Source organism: Prinia subflava, chromosome 3, assembly GCF_021018805.1.
Source record: "Prinia subflava isolate CZ2003 ecotype Zambia chromosome 3, Cam_Psub_1.2, whole genome shotgun sequence".
Lineage (NCBI taxonomy): Eukaryota > Metazoa > Chordata > Aves > Passeriformes > Cisticolidae > Prinia > Prinia subflava.
This window is the reverse complement of record NC_086249.1, coordinates 17,767,682-17,785,592: the sequence shown is the minus strand read 5'-3', so window position 1 is coordinate 17,785,592 and position 17,911 is coordinate 17,767,682. Positions and strand designations below refer to the sequence as shown.

The 17,911-nt window shown below is 39.2% G+C and overlaps 1 protein-coding gene across 9 annotated transcripts in view; it reads right to left on the bottom strand.

The window, feature by feature from the left end:
* The window catches only part of CRACR2A (calcium release activated channel regulator 2A), a 74,312-nt gene that overhangs the window by 12,280 nt on the left and 44,121 nt on the right, over window positions 1-17,911 (bottom strand). For all 9 annotated transcript variants that reach the window (XM_063394117.1, XM_063394112.1, XM_063394110.1 and 6 more), the window contains 8 exons: window positions 16,081-16,126; window positions 15,180-15,271; window positions 14,117-14,441; window positions 10,060-10,192; window positions 8,010-8,091; window positions 6,930-7,044; window positions 5,155-5,256; window positions 419-495 (listed from right to left, as the gene is read on the bottom strand). In XM_063394117.1, coding sequence (XP_063250187.1) covers window positions 419-495; window positions 5,155-5,256; window positions 6,930-7,044; window positions 8,010-8,091; window positions 10,060-10,192; window positions 14,117-14,441; window positions 15,180-15,271; window positions 16,081-16,126 — 972 coding nt within the window. The remainder of the gene's footprint in view (window positions 1-418; window positions 496-5,154; window positions 5,257-6,929; window positions 7,045-8,009; window positions 8,092-10,059; window positions 10,193-14,116; window positions 14,442-15,179; window positions 15,272-16,080; window positions 16,127-17,911) is intronic.

The following is a 17,911-nucleotide window of genomic DNA, read 5'->3' as shown; positions in this document are numbered from 1 at the left end:
AAGGAAGCATACCCAATGTCCTGCTGCAAGGAGTCAGCAGCATCCATTTTAAAGTATATTTCTACAAACCTTCAGGAAATTCTCTCAAGAATTATCACAACAGCCAAGGCCCTCAGCTTTCCTAGCAGCAATCCAGATGTTTCTGGATCTATACAGAGTTTCACCAGCATAACTCCATGACCCTGAGGAACTCTCAGTCAGAGCAACAGGGTCAGGCTACAGAGCAGTTTAAAAGCAATGAATCTTTCACCATCCTGAGTTCCTACAACTAATATAAATATAAAACTAGTATCATCTCATATCGTATCGTATCATCATATCATATATCATATCATACTAATTAAACAAAGAGAATTCACAGTGTCATCAGTTAGGGGCAGTCAGGCACATAAACTCGTTGTTTGTGTTTTCTTCTTACCTAGCTAAGTGCAGCACAGACTTTTCCACATTGTACCCAGAATATGCACTGCATTCATAGAAAATCAAATTGTAATCCTACAATCAAAGAGAAAGACCATTTCAATTACTTTTGCACAGTGTCTCACTCTAGCTGCAAAATAGCAACACAGATCTATTGAAATATGAAAATAAAGAAGGAGAAATAGATCACCTTGAGATTTTAATTCTAGAGCTAACAGTAAAGAGTAACAAAAGAAGTCCAAGTGTGCCTCACAAATAAAAACTATATGCTTCTCTTAGCAGATATTTTTTCTGTAGAGTGGCTTTTAATGTAAGAGCTAAAATGAAAACAAATCTGGTAAAGTACTAAATCTTGTGAACTTCCCTTGTGATGATCAGGCAATTCCCACATCACTGAGTGCTGGACAAAGCAAGAGAAAAGAATTCCAGTAACTTTTCTTTCATCTTTTTGTACTTGTGAAATTTTCCTGCACCTTCTTTCGCAGTCAGCCAGCATCTTTCAGTTTTGTACTCTCCTGGGTGATTTGTAATTAGGAACAGTGGGTAAATGATCAAGTCTTGGGAGAGATTCTCAGCACTTCAGCTGAAATGCAAATGCAAGACATCATCTGCACAAGAGCCTGACCTGACAATTCTGATGGCAGAGAAGTTTGAAAGGGAATGATAAATTATCCTCCAAAATAGACATCTGTCTGCTTTCACAACCTACTACAGGTGGAGGTGAAGGTCACCTACCTTGAAGGTCACCTACATTGCCTCTGTGGTAAGGCTACATGTCCTTTTACCCATCCAGATTTCATATTTCTATTCACTTTGTACTTTTCTCTGTGTCTTATTGCTATTTATAACAGTAGCTTAAAATTCAAGTAAGTCAGTCAGTACCTTAGAAAATTACAATCACGTCTGCATATTTTCATTTGTTTGTTATTAACTGTGTTTACTGCACTTACACTTATTTAACCACTCTTCAGAAGACACTTATAATTCGGTTTTCAAAACTTTCCATTAAGATGACCAGGTATTTCAGTTTTGGTTTGATTTTTTTTATTTGCTATATACCATACTTCCAGAATTGCAAAATTTTTGAAATTTTTTGTCATCTTCATGAAATTTCAGAGACAAAAAACGGGGAAAATAATTTCATAAACACAGTAGTCTGTTTTAGCAGCTCTAAAAAAAGTGCTTCAGAGTTATCCAATGTCAGTTTTGATTATGTTGTCAATGATTATTTTGTTTGTTCTAACAAAAAACAGGATTAAACAACATGCAATAATTTCTTGATGACCAGATAAGCACAGAAAAGCAGAGAATGAAGCAGTCAGGAAATGGTAGTGTTGAATAGACATTTTATCAATTTTTAAAACATCTATAACATTTACAATGATGTAACCCTATAGTTATCTTGCTTTCCTTAATAAAGTTTTAAGATAAAATTTAACTGGGTCAAATTTCTTGCTAGCTATGTAAACAGAAGCTTGAAATAAAAACTACACTCTCTTTTTCTGCTCAGCTGCTCAGAACTCTAATAGAAAACCTACTGTGGTCAGTTTATAGGTATTTTATGTCAGTCAAGCTGAGAGTGATACTACTCCAACATCTTCCTCACATACAACAGAGTGTCACTAGAGGAGAACTCTCAGTGATAACTTCATTTATGCTGGCATGCATCTGAATGGATTTTTCAGCAAACTGCTTGAGATGGAAAGCTAACAGCTTGAACTCAATTGATAATGAGTGCTTAATTCTCTCAGTCTAACAAAAATGTTCTTGTCTGAAAGGGGAGATAGTCTGGAAATACAACATGCCATTTCCTTGACTCGAAGAGGAAACTTTAACTGATAGAATACACAAGGAGAACAAACTAGGAGCAGGCAGGACACATGTAATTATTAATATAGGAAATGCCATCCATATCCATCTGGGAATTGGCTATTGAACCTTGGACACTACTGGCAATTACTTCATATTAAAAAATTACCTACAAATCAGCAGACAGCTGAAGAATAGGGAGGAAAATTAATTATTACCAGAGAGAGCTGGGCAATTTTGTTTCCTGTAAAGTAGCATCACTCTGAGAATAGCTCCTTCATTCCTTCATTAGGTATATTTGTGTAAGAATGGCAGTGACAGGTTGACAAAGGAGACACTGGATGAATACACAGAAACAGTCCTCATTCCATGAAGCACATATACTCCACAAAGCCAAGGCAGACAAGGAATTATGATCTTATTTTGTAGTTGAAGAACAGCAATAGAGGAGGATTTATTGACCCATTTAAGATCACTCAGGAAGTATGTGCAGGGCCAAAATGAGATTGTGCAGGGTGAAAATAAGATCATGCTGATATAAGCATTCCTGAGCAGCACCTTTATCATGAGACATTTCATTTAAGTAACTGTTCTTACACTTATCCAGTCAAACAGAACACTGGCTGTTCCTGGATGCTCATAATATGATCTGAACACCCTCTCTTGTTGTGCACACATGAACTCTTGGCCACTGGATCAAGCTAAGCTAAAGAAAAATTTGTTATACGGAGTTTTCCTCTGGATCCTCTGCTAGGAAAGTCAAGTGGACTTCCACAATCCCTGTGCTCATTGCAGCCTCCCTTTCACAGGGTATAACAAACACACTGGAACTACCAGTCTTCTCAAATGACAACCCCCTTCAGGCTGCCATAATTCCTTTTAAAAATTAATTGTGCTGCCCGCCTTGCAGAGAAGTTATGTGACAAGTGCATTATAATGGAAAACCCTTGGGTTTCTGACCAAAGCTGTAGTACAGTACAGTGCTTCTAAGATGTGGGACTGAAGCAAAGCAGGGCTTAATACAGCTGAGCTGAAATGCCCCCTTATAGTACACGTTCCTTTCTGACTACAGAAAAGGATGGGTAAAACCAATCCCATCCTGTGAGTTACTGAAACAATCCTTAAGACTGTTGGGTTTCAGGGCCAGCAGGCTAAACTGACTTTGCCTGCACACGAAGGGCTTGCTTTCACCAAATATGGCTGTACAAATTAGTATCAGCTCAGCATCTAGCCCTGTGCATTTGGGATAATTCGTGAGTAATTCATGGATTATTCACAAAATAAGTAACTCAACTGCATACACTAACGGAGACAGTAGCATGTGGTTTCACAGGAATTACATGGCCATTTAGCAAGAATTAATATTTCATTAAAACTCATGGTTATTATTAGCTCAGCAAGCAAATTATTATAATTTAATTATATCTATGCTGCTTTTCAACTAATCCACTGCCATTAATCATTCCTTCTCTTAACTACCTCAGGCAGCACATTCAAACATTCAAATGAGTCATTCAGATCCATTCATTTGATTATAACCATCTTATTTGACAACTTTTTGTTTTACTTATGCAAAACATTTTATTTTCTTGCATGACATGTTAGAATTAATAGCCTGGTGGGCTGTGAGCTCTATATACTAGAATGATTCATCTTTGTTTTACTAGTCCAGATTTTTTAGAGCAAGATGACATGCGAGACACCTACTCTCTGTCCATTTAGCATTTACGTGTCACTTGTTTTTTCACAGAAGGATTCAGTGTTACACTCAGGAGTCCCTCCTGTTTCCAGAGTCTGAAAGTTATCTGCTTTTCCATGCACACAAGAAAATAAAGTTGATTTCCTAGAGGGAGAACCTTTGGGGGATAAAGTTCAAGGCTGATAATTCTCTCCAACAAAAACCAAATAATGGACACAAACCTGAATAGGGAGGTATATTTTCAAAAGGCTAGGTGAATAATCAAGACAAGAAGAGATCTGGCCCTAATCCTTTCAGTTACAGAGAGCTACCTAGCAGCAACATTTCCTGGAAGAACAATTCAGATGCACTTCAAATTTTGAAAATACTCTTTTTATTACTGGTAGAAATCTATTCTCAAAGGTGAAACAGGTAAATGTGTGAAATCCAGGACACTGTTTAATTTAGTTATATTCCTGCCAATTCAGTGAATATTTCAGCAGTATTTTGATGACTTATTTCTAAATAAATGAATATTCTGCAAGCATTCATGTTCAAACCATAAGCATTGTGTAAAGGGATTCAAAGGAAAATTTGATGGACGTGGTACACAAGAATATAAACAAGTATCTGGTATTTGCAGTCCCTTGAATGCTTAAATTATGCCCATGGATCACCAGTGCTCTGGTAGATGCAGACTGTTAACTCTACTTATTTTATCCCCATGATGGAAAGTTACTAAAAGTAAACATGTTTTCTACTCCTACCACAGGAGTAACAGATGGTCTTCTGCGGTTTTACAGGAGGTAGGAGGGAGAAAAGGTCCCCAAATTATCTCTATGTTAAGAATCCTTTCTCAGAAAAAAGGGAGGAAAAAAAAAGAGAGAGAAAAGAAGCAGCAGGGAAAAAAAATAGAGAAAAAGAGAGAACAAAGAGAGACAGAGGAGACACAATGACAGTTAATTCTTAAATATTTTTCTTCTCCAATCACTTTTTAGTTTGGTTTAGGGTTTTTTATTTGATTGGTTTGGTTTTAGGTTGTTCTCTTTATCTAGGCAGTGTTGTAAGTACTGTAATTATCAGCACTTACATCGTTGAAAGATAATTGAAGAGCATGATGGGGTTCCTAACCCTTAAAGATTCCTGTCTGACTAACATTAATCTGTTTCTATGAATTTAGATGCCTTGAGAGTCCATTTTAAAGCCTTCACCTTCAAGCCTTGTACAGAGTTCCCTAAGTACAGTACCTTTGCAAGGTGGTCTCCCATTCCCATCGGGACCTCGCGCTCCTTCTCGTTATCAGTTTTGTTACCCAGCAAAAGAACAGGCACATTCTCCCCAGTTGCCTCCTGCAGAATAAATAGCAAATATCAGCTGAAGTGTTGAGTTCAAAAGATCACAGATGAACAGGACTAAAGCTAACAAATGTCACGCTATAGCAAGACATTTAAGACTTCACACAAACCAGGTATGTGCCACTTTGCTTACAAACATGTCAGGAATTGAAGCTGGATAAAAGACATGAAAAAGACATAATGCTAAGATTACACTGACTAGGGATTTTTTTAAATAACAGCACAGAAGCTCATTAGACTCTATATTAAAATGGGAGAGAGAAAACCACCATGCTACACAGGCTCAGATATTACATGTTTACAGCCACTGCTTTTCTAATTACCTGGCCAGGAAAAAAATGGCAACACCTGGGTACTATTATGCCAAATAAATTACATGAAATAGTGAAGAAATACACAGAATAGGCCCCCAAAAATATATAGAATAGACAGAAATCAAAATTCATTCTGAAAAGGGTTATAATTATCACAGTGAGTGCTTTCATTAGGTGGGCTGAATGCTACAGAAGTAAATGGACTTGGCAGTATGTCCAACTTAGCAACAATTTGCAGCAAACAGAAATTAGTTAGTAAAGAAGAGTGAACTATTACAGCTTGGAAAAATGTTTTGACCACAATATTCCATTTTTCTGAATCAAAATCAGCAATGCTCCTCTAGCTTTTACCAAAAAAAAAAAGAAACCACCACCTTTTACCATTTACTGAATTAAAACATGCCACGGATTAATTAAGATCATACAATTAGCAAGGGCCTGTTCTTCCCAAATGCATGCTAATAGTACTTCAGTAAAGCAACTCATATCTGGAATCACTATGACTGTTTGCAGGCATTTAAATGACTGAGTCCTAATGCAAACTCCCAAAGCCACCTCTTGGTTATTCTGGAAAGCAGTGTGTTGTACAAGAGCACCTGCCCAATAAAATCAGACTAAATGATCTTTGCATATCGATTTGTGCCTTACTTCTTCAGTGTGCAAACAGGAAGTCACACTTCATTCTTGCTACAAGTCAGCCCTTTGTGGCAACTGCCCAGGTTTATTTTTACTCTTTGCTCTGGCCACAAGCAAATTCCGTTGCTTACGCTCTTAATAGGTTTTAATTTTTAATTAACTGATGTCACTCAGTAGCATAGACTATGATTTTCTTTTCACATGGTTGAAAGGATGATCCCCAGGAAACTGAACTGTCTTTCACGAGAGAGTTTCACAGCACTAATGTAGATTAGACAGTTGTAATTTTATGGCTTATGTTCACAATATAGTCTATTTTCCATGAGCTACACACTTGGTTATCAAACTGCTAGTGATCATCAGTGATGACCAGATCACCATCACTGATCCAAAACACCTCTCAGAGTCAGCAGTGACCCAGTTGAGGTCATCAGCTTAGCTACCTGCATGAGAATTAGGAGGACTGAATTCCCATGCTGGGATTTTCCCACCACTCCCTCAAAGTCCTTAAAACCCTTGAACGATGATTTTTTTTCATAGAAATAGAGATGAAAAACAACTTCACCAGCAGCAGTGCAGATCAAACTCACAAGCAAACACTTAATTGTGACCACACAAGAAACATGGTGCTCTCTGTTTTACCCTGCTAACAGTACCTTGTTCAGAAGAAGGTAGAGAATGACACCAGGGTTTAGATATAAAGTTATGTCAAGTTACCTCAATGCTTATCAGCCACTGCTTGACAGCTGTGAATGTGTCTTTTGCTGTTATGTCATACATCACAATGACACCATCAGCTTTTCTGAAAAACTGCTTGGTAATGCTTCGGTACCTATGAGTAAGAATGTGGTTAGAACTCTCTTCAACAGAAACAACAATCTGACAAATTAAAATTTCTAGTAATTCCTCCATGCAAAGGCAAATAAATTATTTGGGAAAAAGAAACTTTAAAAATAAAAGCATTTTTTAAAAGAAAGTGTTTGGAAAAGCTCCCTCTGCCTTTTTAAAATGATTCTGGGTTAGACTGGATAATTAGCTGCATATCTCACCTTCTTTCACCATTCATTTTAAGCTTGGAGCAGAAATTTCCCCTCAGTAAGTGCTCTTTTAAAGCATGCTAGGTTTTGGAGCTCTTTTTCCCAAGCTTCATGTAGAAAACATACTTTATCATTATCATCCTTGCTTACAGTAATAGAAAATTACACAATAGGTGAGGAGATGGGGAAGGAAATTACCACTGAAATCTTACAAAAACATGGAGTTCTACTAAAACATGGAGTTCTACTACAATGGTATTGCTTTAGTAAAATAATAAACACCTCTTTCTTAATCTATTAAAGTATTTTCTGCTACAGATATAATTCTAGGTGCATTCTAAAATCAGTCTTCCTCCTAAAGAAATAGTGTGGTACTAAACTATTCAGAGCTCAGTTAAGAATCTTTTTTACAGACTGGCAGTGGACATAGCAGCAAATCAGCACATTAGTGCTGCAAGGGAACGAGCTAAACTGTGAATCCACTGGCTCTATTAGGAATGCTCCTGTATTTCATCCACTCCTAAGATGCAGGATTAGGTGCACACTTAATCTTCAAACAGATGATTCAAGGAAGTGGGACCTTAAAATGCGTACGGGTTTTGACTGTCATGGAGTTAAATTTCGTCATACTGTCCTTGATTCAAACAAGGAGTTTTGCCACTTTCATCCCTCCAATTCCCTCCTCCATCCCAGCAGACGAGGGAGCAGCCACACAGCTGGGCTGACTGCCAGGGTTGAACCAGAAGAGGACCTTCCTCACCGTTCCTGGCCAGCTGTGTCCCAGAGCTGCAGTGCTACCTGGGTGTGATCTACTGTGACAGTCCTCACGTTGTAATCCACACCTGCAACAGAAATGCAAGGCAAGCTGTCTCTTCACAAGCTGTTGGATCTTTGAAAACTGGATCCAGCAAATAGCAGCAATTACAGAAAAGTGAAAAGAGAGGCGCTGCATTAAAAATTACGTGCAGAGTCTCCAGCTATCAGAGCACAAGAGCTTTTGTTTGCTTGAAGTTCTCCAATAAAATACTGAATGGTAGTAGAGTAGTTCAGTTTTGTAAAATATGCAAGATAAGCCACTTTCCAAATCAAGGAACATGAGTCAATGGTCCATTTGACAGTCCACGGCAGTCTAAGCCATTTAGCCTGGAATTCACTGCATAACATCAGTTGTGTGAAATGTGTTAATTTAGCCTGAGCTAACCACATGGGAGCCTTCTACAGTTAGTGGAAAAACACAAGGCAGAGAACAGTGAATCCTAAGATAAATGCTGAAGATAGATGGACTGAACATGTGGAGAATCTCTTCCCCTATTTATTACATAGAAGATGAGCTCACTTCACTTAGGTTAGAAGAGATGAAAATTCATTTATTTAAACTTTTAATCCTCTCCCGATTCCTCTAACCTGTGTAGATGTAAGTATTTTCTGGATATTTATAACAATAATTAGAGTCTTGAATGTTAATCAGTCACTACCTCCTCCTAATGACAACCTACATTTTTTGTATCACACTGAACTGTATCATAAAAGCACTGAATCATTGAATAGGTCAGGTTAGAAGGGATCTCAGTAGGTCAGCAGCAGTATCTTTGGGGCCATTTTCCACAAAAATGTGGAAATAATATCAGTGGCATTGATGGAGAAGCATCTATGCCTGCATTACGTCAACAGGCAATTAAAAAAACCTGTATGGAGGATATCTATTGCTCGTATCTCAAGGGAAGAAATCTGAACTATTCTGTAGAAATTCATTGAGAACACTCCTCTCCAAACTGTTAACTTGACTTTTGCATTGTCTGTACCTTGCCACCCATAGCCCACACCTGTGAAACTCATTGAAAGCCATTTAGTGAACACTAAACCAAAGCTATGACAAATGCTTTCCTGCCATTTTCTTTGCAAGAACCCTGGATGACCAGCCAAAAGAGGAAAAAGTTCAGACTCATTCCTGTGTTTGTCCTCTGAAAAACTGCACACACAGTGTAAGAGCTCAGAGTGTAGAGAGGTGTATCAGCCAATTACAGGATAACATGGACAGGACACAGCCTTTAGGTCTACAGGATATATGAACAGACAACTGCAGATAGGTGTCTAAGCTCCCATTCCAGTTAATGAAGATACAATCAGTGAAAAACTAGGACATTACTAAACTCACCTTCAAGTAGGTAAGTTTTATTTCATATATGCTTGCAGAATAAATAAGGTCTCAATACAGGCTAAGCATAAAGAATCTGATCATTTAACCCAGCTGCATTTCAATAACCTATCTTAGAGTTTTTTACCTTGATTTTATGTCTGACTTTTGAAAGCTTGGTCTACACTTCAGGCAAGGTGAGAATCATGTAGGCTTTGAAAACTTTGGCTTTGGAAATACTGGTCTGTCATATTTTTTGGTGATTAGTATAATGCTAAATCTTCAAAGAGGTGATTCAGATATTCTACTTTCTCTCTAAAACAAATCCAGTTTACTTAGAGGAATAGCAATGAGATATGAAACTGGAATTGTTGTTACAGTGCAATCCTGAGGACAGGATATCTGTTTCAGAAATGTGAGATCTACAAGGAAATTCTAGCTTCACAGAAATCAGTAGAATTTTTCTGATTTTTCTCAGCACTGGTCAGGATTTCAGTACAGAGTCTACTCTGAAACCTCTCCATTAATTATGTGCTTTCCAGTTTAGAACTCACTTTGCATGTCCTACTTTTACAACATCTGTATGTTTCTGTTTTATAATACAGGGCCTGATCTCAGTAGAAACTGTTAAGTACCGTCAGAACAAAAATAACAATAGTTATTTTGTTAAACTTACCTACAGTAGCAGCTGTGCCTGGGAAAAAACGATCTTCACAAAATCTTCTTAAGAATGAAGTCTTTCCAACACTTGAATTGCCCACAAAAATGATCTTGAATAACCGGTCTGGGACAGAGCTTATTCTCTCCTCCTTCAAGTAAGAGAGAAAATTAGCCTCTAACTGTTCTGTAAATCCTGTTGCCTCCCCAGTTTAAAGCTGATATGAGGAAAAGAATAGATTTTGTGCTATCATAGTCTTCATTACTCATGAAGCAATATTCTGTTTCTTAAAATAACTCAGCATTTCATATGTTTGCCATGCATCATTCCAGACCATCTGAATTGCAGTGATTTGCACTGAGCTCTGGAAGTATACTGAATATGAACCTTTACATGAAACTGCCAAAATAAAACAGTTTATGTTCATGGCCACAAATCAAAATTTATAAAGCTACACACAGTTTTGCTCAGTAGCTTCATCCTACACCAATGACACAGAGGAAGCAGCTCATCATCTAGATAACAGAACAAAAATCATATTTTTTTGGCTTATGCCACCAGATTCTTCTCTCTGCTACTACCATAGAGCCAAGAACTTCCATCCAATTACTGCATTTCTACATCTGTTTAACATTATAGGCAGAAGAACGGAGGAAAGACACAGACAGTTAATCAGGCTGTAAACATTCAGCTATGTTTCTGCCATTTCACTCTTTAAGTAGAAGGAACCCCAATTTGTTCTGCTTATCCAGGTCCTGTTTAGTGCAGGCTAAGCTAAGTGGATGCTGGAGAGAATGTTCATACCCTCTACCCAGCTACATGCATCATTCTTTTGCATGTAGCTCGGGAGTTGCTTAAGGAAGGACTCTGTGGCGCCAGCTGGTTTGCAGGGGGTGCCCTTGCTGGTCTCTTCTATGTTGTGTAAAGGTGAAGGAAAAGGGAGATAGAAAGTTTGCTTTCAATGCTGCAGAGGGGGTGCAAGATCATGGATGGTCCTGACATTAGTTTGTTGAGGTGTGGATTGCAAGGAGGGAGAGGAGGGAAAGGGAGAGGAGGGAGGGAAGGGCCCTCTGTCAGTCATTTGATGTGCAGGATCCAGGAGACTGCTGCCTTCATGAAGACATCAAAACTGAATTCACTGCCCAACAGTCCTTTGAATGAGACACTGAAGTGAACACTTGGAAGTGTTTTCTACAAATATACAGAAATCTTAGAGAAAAGAAGAAGAGAGTGGCTCTTGATGGGGGAAAAAACCCAAACAATAAAGGCTTGAGCCATTGTCTTCCTTCGTGTGAAAAAAAAATCATTCACTGCTGCAAATTTTGGGGACAAAAAATATATGTCTCTTTCATAAGCTGGGCTTATAGCCCACCACAGTTATAGAGGGGTTTCTTATCTTCCTTGTCTATTAAAATTCTAAACCCCGTGGCAACTATAGGTTACTAGTAGCACATGCATTTATACAAAGCACATTCTCAGTCCTCCTAAAAACCATTCCCAGCTTATTAGTCTGTGTGCTCTGGGAAATAAAACAAGCTAACATACAATCATCAGCTTGGCAGTGTTATCACAGTGCTTCTGAGAATCACAGCTAAATATATGGACTACATGACCTGAATTACTTTGTCCCTGGTGGTCATACACACCCCAGTAGCACTAAAACTCAAAGACCCCAGAGGCCCTCAGATCAACTCCGAACACAATAACAAGCCATTTTTCACTGAGATGTATCAAGTTCAGTCATGAAAATAACCCTAATAATCAAATTTGATTATAAATCTGCACATGAACACTATGCTGGGGGACAAGCTACTCCATAGTCTGCTTCAACAAAGTGCTGATGGGAAAATGGAATAGCAGTAGGATGAAAATTTATTTTAGTTTACAATACAGTCTGAAAAAGTCTTCCCTAGGTGTTTCTTTTGAGTGGTATCTATATAAACAGTAGCCAGGTAGCTTTTGTACAATTTAACACAAATGTGGGAGATTACAGGTGTAAACACAGTGGTTCATATTCCATATTGAAAGATCAGAGGGGAGAGGAAGTGAACCTCATGCAGAAATTTTGGACAGAAAATCTCACTTTAATTTCCATTAGGGCTCCTTCAGGTACTTTGCCAGTGACATTTCTGGTAATGTTAACTGCAGCTTCATCTTCACAGCCACTCAGAAAAATGCTCTACCTGATTGTCATCTCCCAGATAAAACAGCAGTTGCTTGGCCTCATGCACTGCTGCCAACATTGGTTCTACTCACCTGTAAGGTGCAGTAGGTCATACAGGATTAGCAGCTGAACTACTATGAATATATGCTTCCTAGGAAGGCTTAATGCCAGCAGCTGGGAGCCTGAGTGCCATGCAGTGAGCAGTAAGATCATGGAACGCACACATTCCATGTCATACAAAAGCCATTGTAGACTAGTTATAACAAGAAACAAGATCTAGTTCCTACCCAGCTGAGAGGATGAGATTTCAAGGGGCATGACTGCTGGAACAGGGCTGGCAGGACAGGCTTGTCCTAGCTGGATAGGAGGAGCTACCTGGCTTTTGTCATCCTAAAGTTCAGTGATGCCATGCTTTGGAAACGTGATACAAAATAAGTCATACAGCAAGCAGATGGCATGCACTGAATTAAATAATTTCAAAATATGAAGCTCTTTTCTGTACCCTCAATGTTTTATTAAAAGGTACCACTTAGAAATTATTATGTAACCATGGCATAATTCTATCATAATTTTTAAGATATGCTTCCTTCTTCTAAAAGAACCATGTAATTATGACCAACCAAACCAATTTTTTCTATACTTTAATCTTTTTAATATGTGCTTCAAGAATCTAAAAATGAGTAATCCCCAACAATGATTCTAAAATTAGAAAACAAGCACAGCTAGCTGTGAAGCAATAGCAGTGCTAAAAGAACTTTAGACTACAAAGAAATGTACCTTCCAGCACACTGATTTAAGGATTATTACTGAATGGTGAATTCATTGCTAACATGCATATACAAGCTAGAGCTTGTATATGCATGTTAGCATATATGAAAAAATAAAGGGTTTCAATTTACTAAATAAAAGTATTTTCAAAAATAATTAAAAAGTAATGATATTTTTCTCATTATTTCTCAGATAATGTAACAGCTTCCAAAGTTGACTCAGAAGTATAAGAAATATCACCTTATGGCAAAAAAACCCAAACCCTTTTTTTTAAAAAAAAAGACTTGCTTCTTTTTAAAGACCATTTCTACCTTCCACTGGATCTTCTTGTATCACCAATTTCAAGGCTCAACTTCACTTTCCCTAAACAGTCCTCCAAATGTAAATCTATGCATGCATTGTCTGCAATTACCACTCCTTTAGGTTGAGTTTCCCTTCTTTGCACCTTCAGCACTTGTCTGCAGTACATTTTCAGCCCCCACATCATGCAATGGCTTAATTCGGCATGCTTCAATGCAAAGAGAGAAAACTAAATAATTTTAGATTCTAGGAATACTGCATTAACCTTTGACACCACCTCATAGCATCCAAGGTCCTTCAGAACAGAATAGAATGGAACAGAACAGAAGAGTTCCAGTTGGACAGGACCTACAGCGACCTGGTCTGACTACCTGACCACTTCAGGGCTGACCAAATGTTAAAGCATGGATGAAGGGCATTATCACAAAGCCTCATAAACAGTGACAGTCTTGTGGCATGGACCACCTCCCTGGGAAGCCCATTGCTATGTCTGACCACCCTCTCACTAAAGAAATGCTTCCTAATGTCAAGTCTGCACCTCCCCTGAGGCAGCTTTGAACTATTGCCACACATCCTCTCACTGCATCCCAGGGAAAAGGGATCAGCACCTCTCTCTCCCCCTCCTCAGGAAGCTGCAGAGTAAGGGAGTTGTCCCTCACCCTGTTTTTCCAAACTGGAGAAACACAGAGCCCTCAGCCATTCCTCAGAGGACACACTTTGCAGCCCTCCCACCAGCTTTGTGGCTCTGCTCTGGATGCATTCAAGGACCCTCACATTCTCCTCAAATCATAGGGCCCAGAACATCACACTCTACTCAAGGTGAGGTCTCCTTTGTCCTCTTACATTTGACAGTGTTTCCTTCCCTACAGGCTGCTCTCTAGAAGATGATGCTGAGTGTTCCACTGACTGCTCTCTGGCTTTGTTATTCATTTCTGTCTCAAAAGTATTTTCGTCTTCTCCAGTCCATCTGCCCAGCTGCTTATCAACCAGCCTGTCAAGAAGCTGGGGTAGGTGATCTTCCTCAATTGATATTATTCTTTGGAGATGTGATGTTTTAGGCATTCCTCCAGTGACTCCAGCATCAGGCTCTTCAGAGAGAACTCCATTCAGTCCAGCAGAATTCCTTCCCTTTGAGTTACTGAAAATATCATCTTCTTCAAATGAATGGCTAGACAGAGAAAAAAGAAAGTACATCATAAAAATATAATAAACCTGCTATTTTATTCTGAATTTAATCTGAATAACTGAATTTAATCTCCCATGGTTTTGACTAGTCACAGCAGGCAGAGGAGAGTCATTCCAGTGTGCGCTGAAAAGTCGGCCCATCACACCATCTGTATATATATATATTGATAATTATAAGCATCATGGGGGAAGCTAATAACTTATAGGCAAAACCTGAACTAGAATGGAAAACAATAGATTAACATCAATTCTAACCTCGTAGAAGAGCTCAAGTTTACTCTTCTACTGTGATTTTCTCCTTTCCCACCTTCCACTCCCATTCTGGAGGAATAAAAGAGCCCCCCAAGCAAGATCTTTTCTATGTGCAATCTAATTCTCTCTTTAGTAGATAGGAGGGACATGGGTTTGCTTAATATGGATTTATAAAGTCCAAGTGGAGGCTCAACATTGTACCACATTAAAATAGAGGCATGGGCAAGTTTTTGTGTCTCCCAGCATACACCATCCACACTAGGGAAATCTCTTGCCTTTGCAGACAACACACTTATGTTAAAATTTGACTCTTCATTTTCAAATTTATTAATGAGCACAGTAATCTTATACTGACAGACTCTTTAGAAATACACTCTTTGAAAAGTTCAAAAGTATCACAAAGGAAGCATTCCACATCTTCTAAGTCTCATCATACTCAAACAGGGAACACATGAAAAGAAGTTCCTACCTGCTAGGCAGCATCTTGCCCTCTAAGTATTTCCCGATGATAGACCCTGATCTTTGCTTCCAGCTGGCTTTTGGAACAGTTGTTTTGCATTTCTGCAGAAATACAGAGTACTTCTTACTGATTTACTTCTGGTGTTCATTGTGGTTAACTACCTGCATTCTAAATAATTGAATAATGCAGTGCAAATGAAAGAAAAAAATGTAGAAGAAAATCCTAGAGGTATAAATGCTCCAGAATTCCAGCTGATAAACAATCAGAACAGGGAACTCCAGATCCTGCAAAAAATGCATCTGCTTTGTAAATAAAACAGCACAATGTCATGAAAAAAAAGTAAATGGGTATTTTTTTACATGAGCAGCTTTTTATAGGACTAAAAACACAAGCAAATATAAAGGAAGGGGCCTTAGTCTCCTTACACCAGCGTACTCCTAGAATACCTTGGGGGTCCATTCTTTGCTGCATCTTAAAAAGTTAGTTGGATCTGCTCTTACCCCAGTCCAAAGAGGTATTCAGGTACTGATTCAGGTACTCAGTTATTGTACTGTTGTATAAATGTTTCAGGATATTACCTACTCTTGGCTGACTAAATTAACATAATTTAATTGTTTGATTTTTAGGTTATTTCATCCTTTCAGGATTGCATCCTTAGTTTTTTCTAAAATACATTCATCTCTCTTCAGATAGCTCCCACTTTATAATTTTAAGCATGTAGTTCTTAAAACTGTTCAGCAAATTAAAAGAAAATCTTATTTTCAAGTGAGAAGAAAAGACAATACAAATTAAGAACAGGGCAAGATTTAAGTGGCACGGAAGTCCATCTCCTGCACAACCTTCTGCTCCCCTTCTTTTGAAGCTGTTCTCGTATGTGTCGGCTCAACTCTTGAAAATAATAGTTGATTACCTGCAAAAATATGTCACGTTCATCCTTGAGATGTTTGTTCCTCTCTCTGCAAAGAGAATACAAACAAAAGAAACACTGAAGCCAAGTATTTAGAACTGCTGGCTTTTCTACCCCACACTAGCGGACAGACTGGACAGTTGGCAGTGCAAACCTTTCACCATCCTTTATTTATATTCTCACCTCAGCCAGTTCCTTGTCTGGGCTATTGATTCTCCAGCAAGGCCATGCTGATTAAAGCCAGATGGGATCTGAATGTCTTTCTGTATTTTATCTAAACAAATGCCTTAACACATAGAAATCAGTTGTGGTCAATATGCCTTCACACACTGTAAATTAGAGTGTTTAATGATTTTCACAGTAAAGATGACCTCTTAATGCGAGAGGGTGCAATGCACACCATCTCTTGTTCATCTGGTGACATCTGTGAAGGCCAATTATGCCCCTCTGTGGGCTGCAGTTGTGGCTGCCATGGAAAAGTCACCCCAGGAAAACATCCATCTTCCATCCTTTGTGCAGAAACAATGGAAGTGTCAAGAAACAGATACTCCAGGCAATCAGCAAGCTGTGATCAGATCTGACAGCACACCTGCTTAGTACATCATCTATTGTCTCCATCTGTGGCTGGCCTGGCTGTCGCGGTGCCGCTACTAAGCCCCTTGGCTTCACCCCGAGCCAGCCCAGGCACCGGAGCAAGCGGAATCCGAGCCGCCCCTCAGCGGAACGAAGGGGTCAGCCCTGTGGGTTCTTGACCCTGGGAGAGACCTGAACGGCAGTAGGATAACTGAAGCGACGCGCTAAGAGCGAGAAAGGAGGATCCAGCCAGCCAGAGAAACCACAACTTTAATCCAACATAGCACTGTCCAGACCGAAGTGGAACCAGGCTGAACTGGAACTGGATTCCGAACAAAGAAATGCACCAGCTTATATGCTTTCGGGGTAGGGGAGGAGAAATGGGAGTCCCTCTTTGCGGCAACCAATGGAACCTTGACACTTGGGAGATAAGGGGAAGGGTTGCAAGCCTTGAACCAGTTAGGGGATAGGGGAGGGATAACACAGTGGCGGGAAGAGGGGAAAAGGTAACATGTGACCAAGGGGAACTTATGAATTTCAATTAAGGGGGGGTGTACAGAACATACAACATTGTGCAGAACATACAATATAGGACCCACCAGCCTTTCATCTTTTCCACATATCTAAATCCTTCCTACTTGGTAAACCACCCATATATCTTTCAACCTCTCTCTGCCTCAAAACCCTCTTTCCTATATCCTTCTTTCAGCACCCTCTCCTTCTTCCTTAAGTCTCTCTCTTTAAATCCTCTCCCTCGTCTGTCCTTCTTTTCCTTGTCACAGTCCTTCACTGCACCTGCTTGTTCCTGCTTACACTGTCCCAACTTTCTTTGTGGAGTCCAACTGAGGTTTAACATACTGAAATGGGGAAAGTCCAACCATCCACACCACCACATCTCCCCCTTTTCTTTTATTTTTGACCCTGTGAGTTCTATCTCAGATATCCGAATTGAGGGGGGTCCACCAGGTATTCAGAACGTGGGTATGATTCTGCAAACCACTGCTGTTGAGTAGGCCATTGTTCTCGAGGAAAGCAGCGCACTTCCTCCACGGTGATTTCAAGTTGTTCAGCCTGCTCGTCCTCATCAACGAAGCTTTCCTCCTCCTCCTTGAACACTTCTGGGCCTACTTCAACGGCTACTCGGTGGACTTCAGCTTTGAGTGGTGATGTGGAGGAAGAAATCAAATTCTGCAACATCTTTTTCATTAGTCCAAGGCTGGCAATAGCAACAAAAAGCACAAAAACAATTAACAGAACAGTT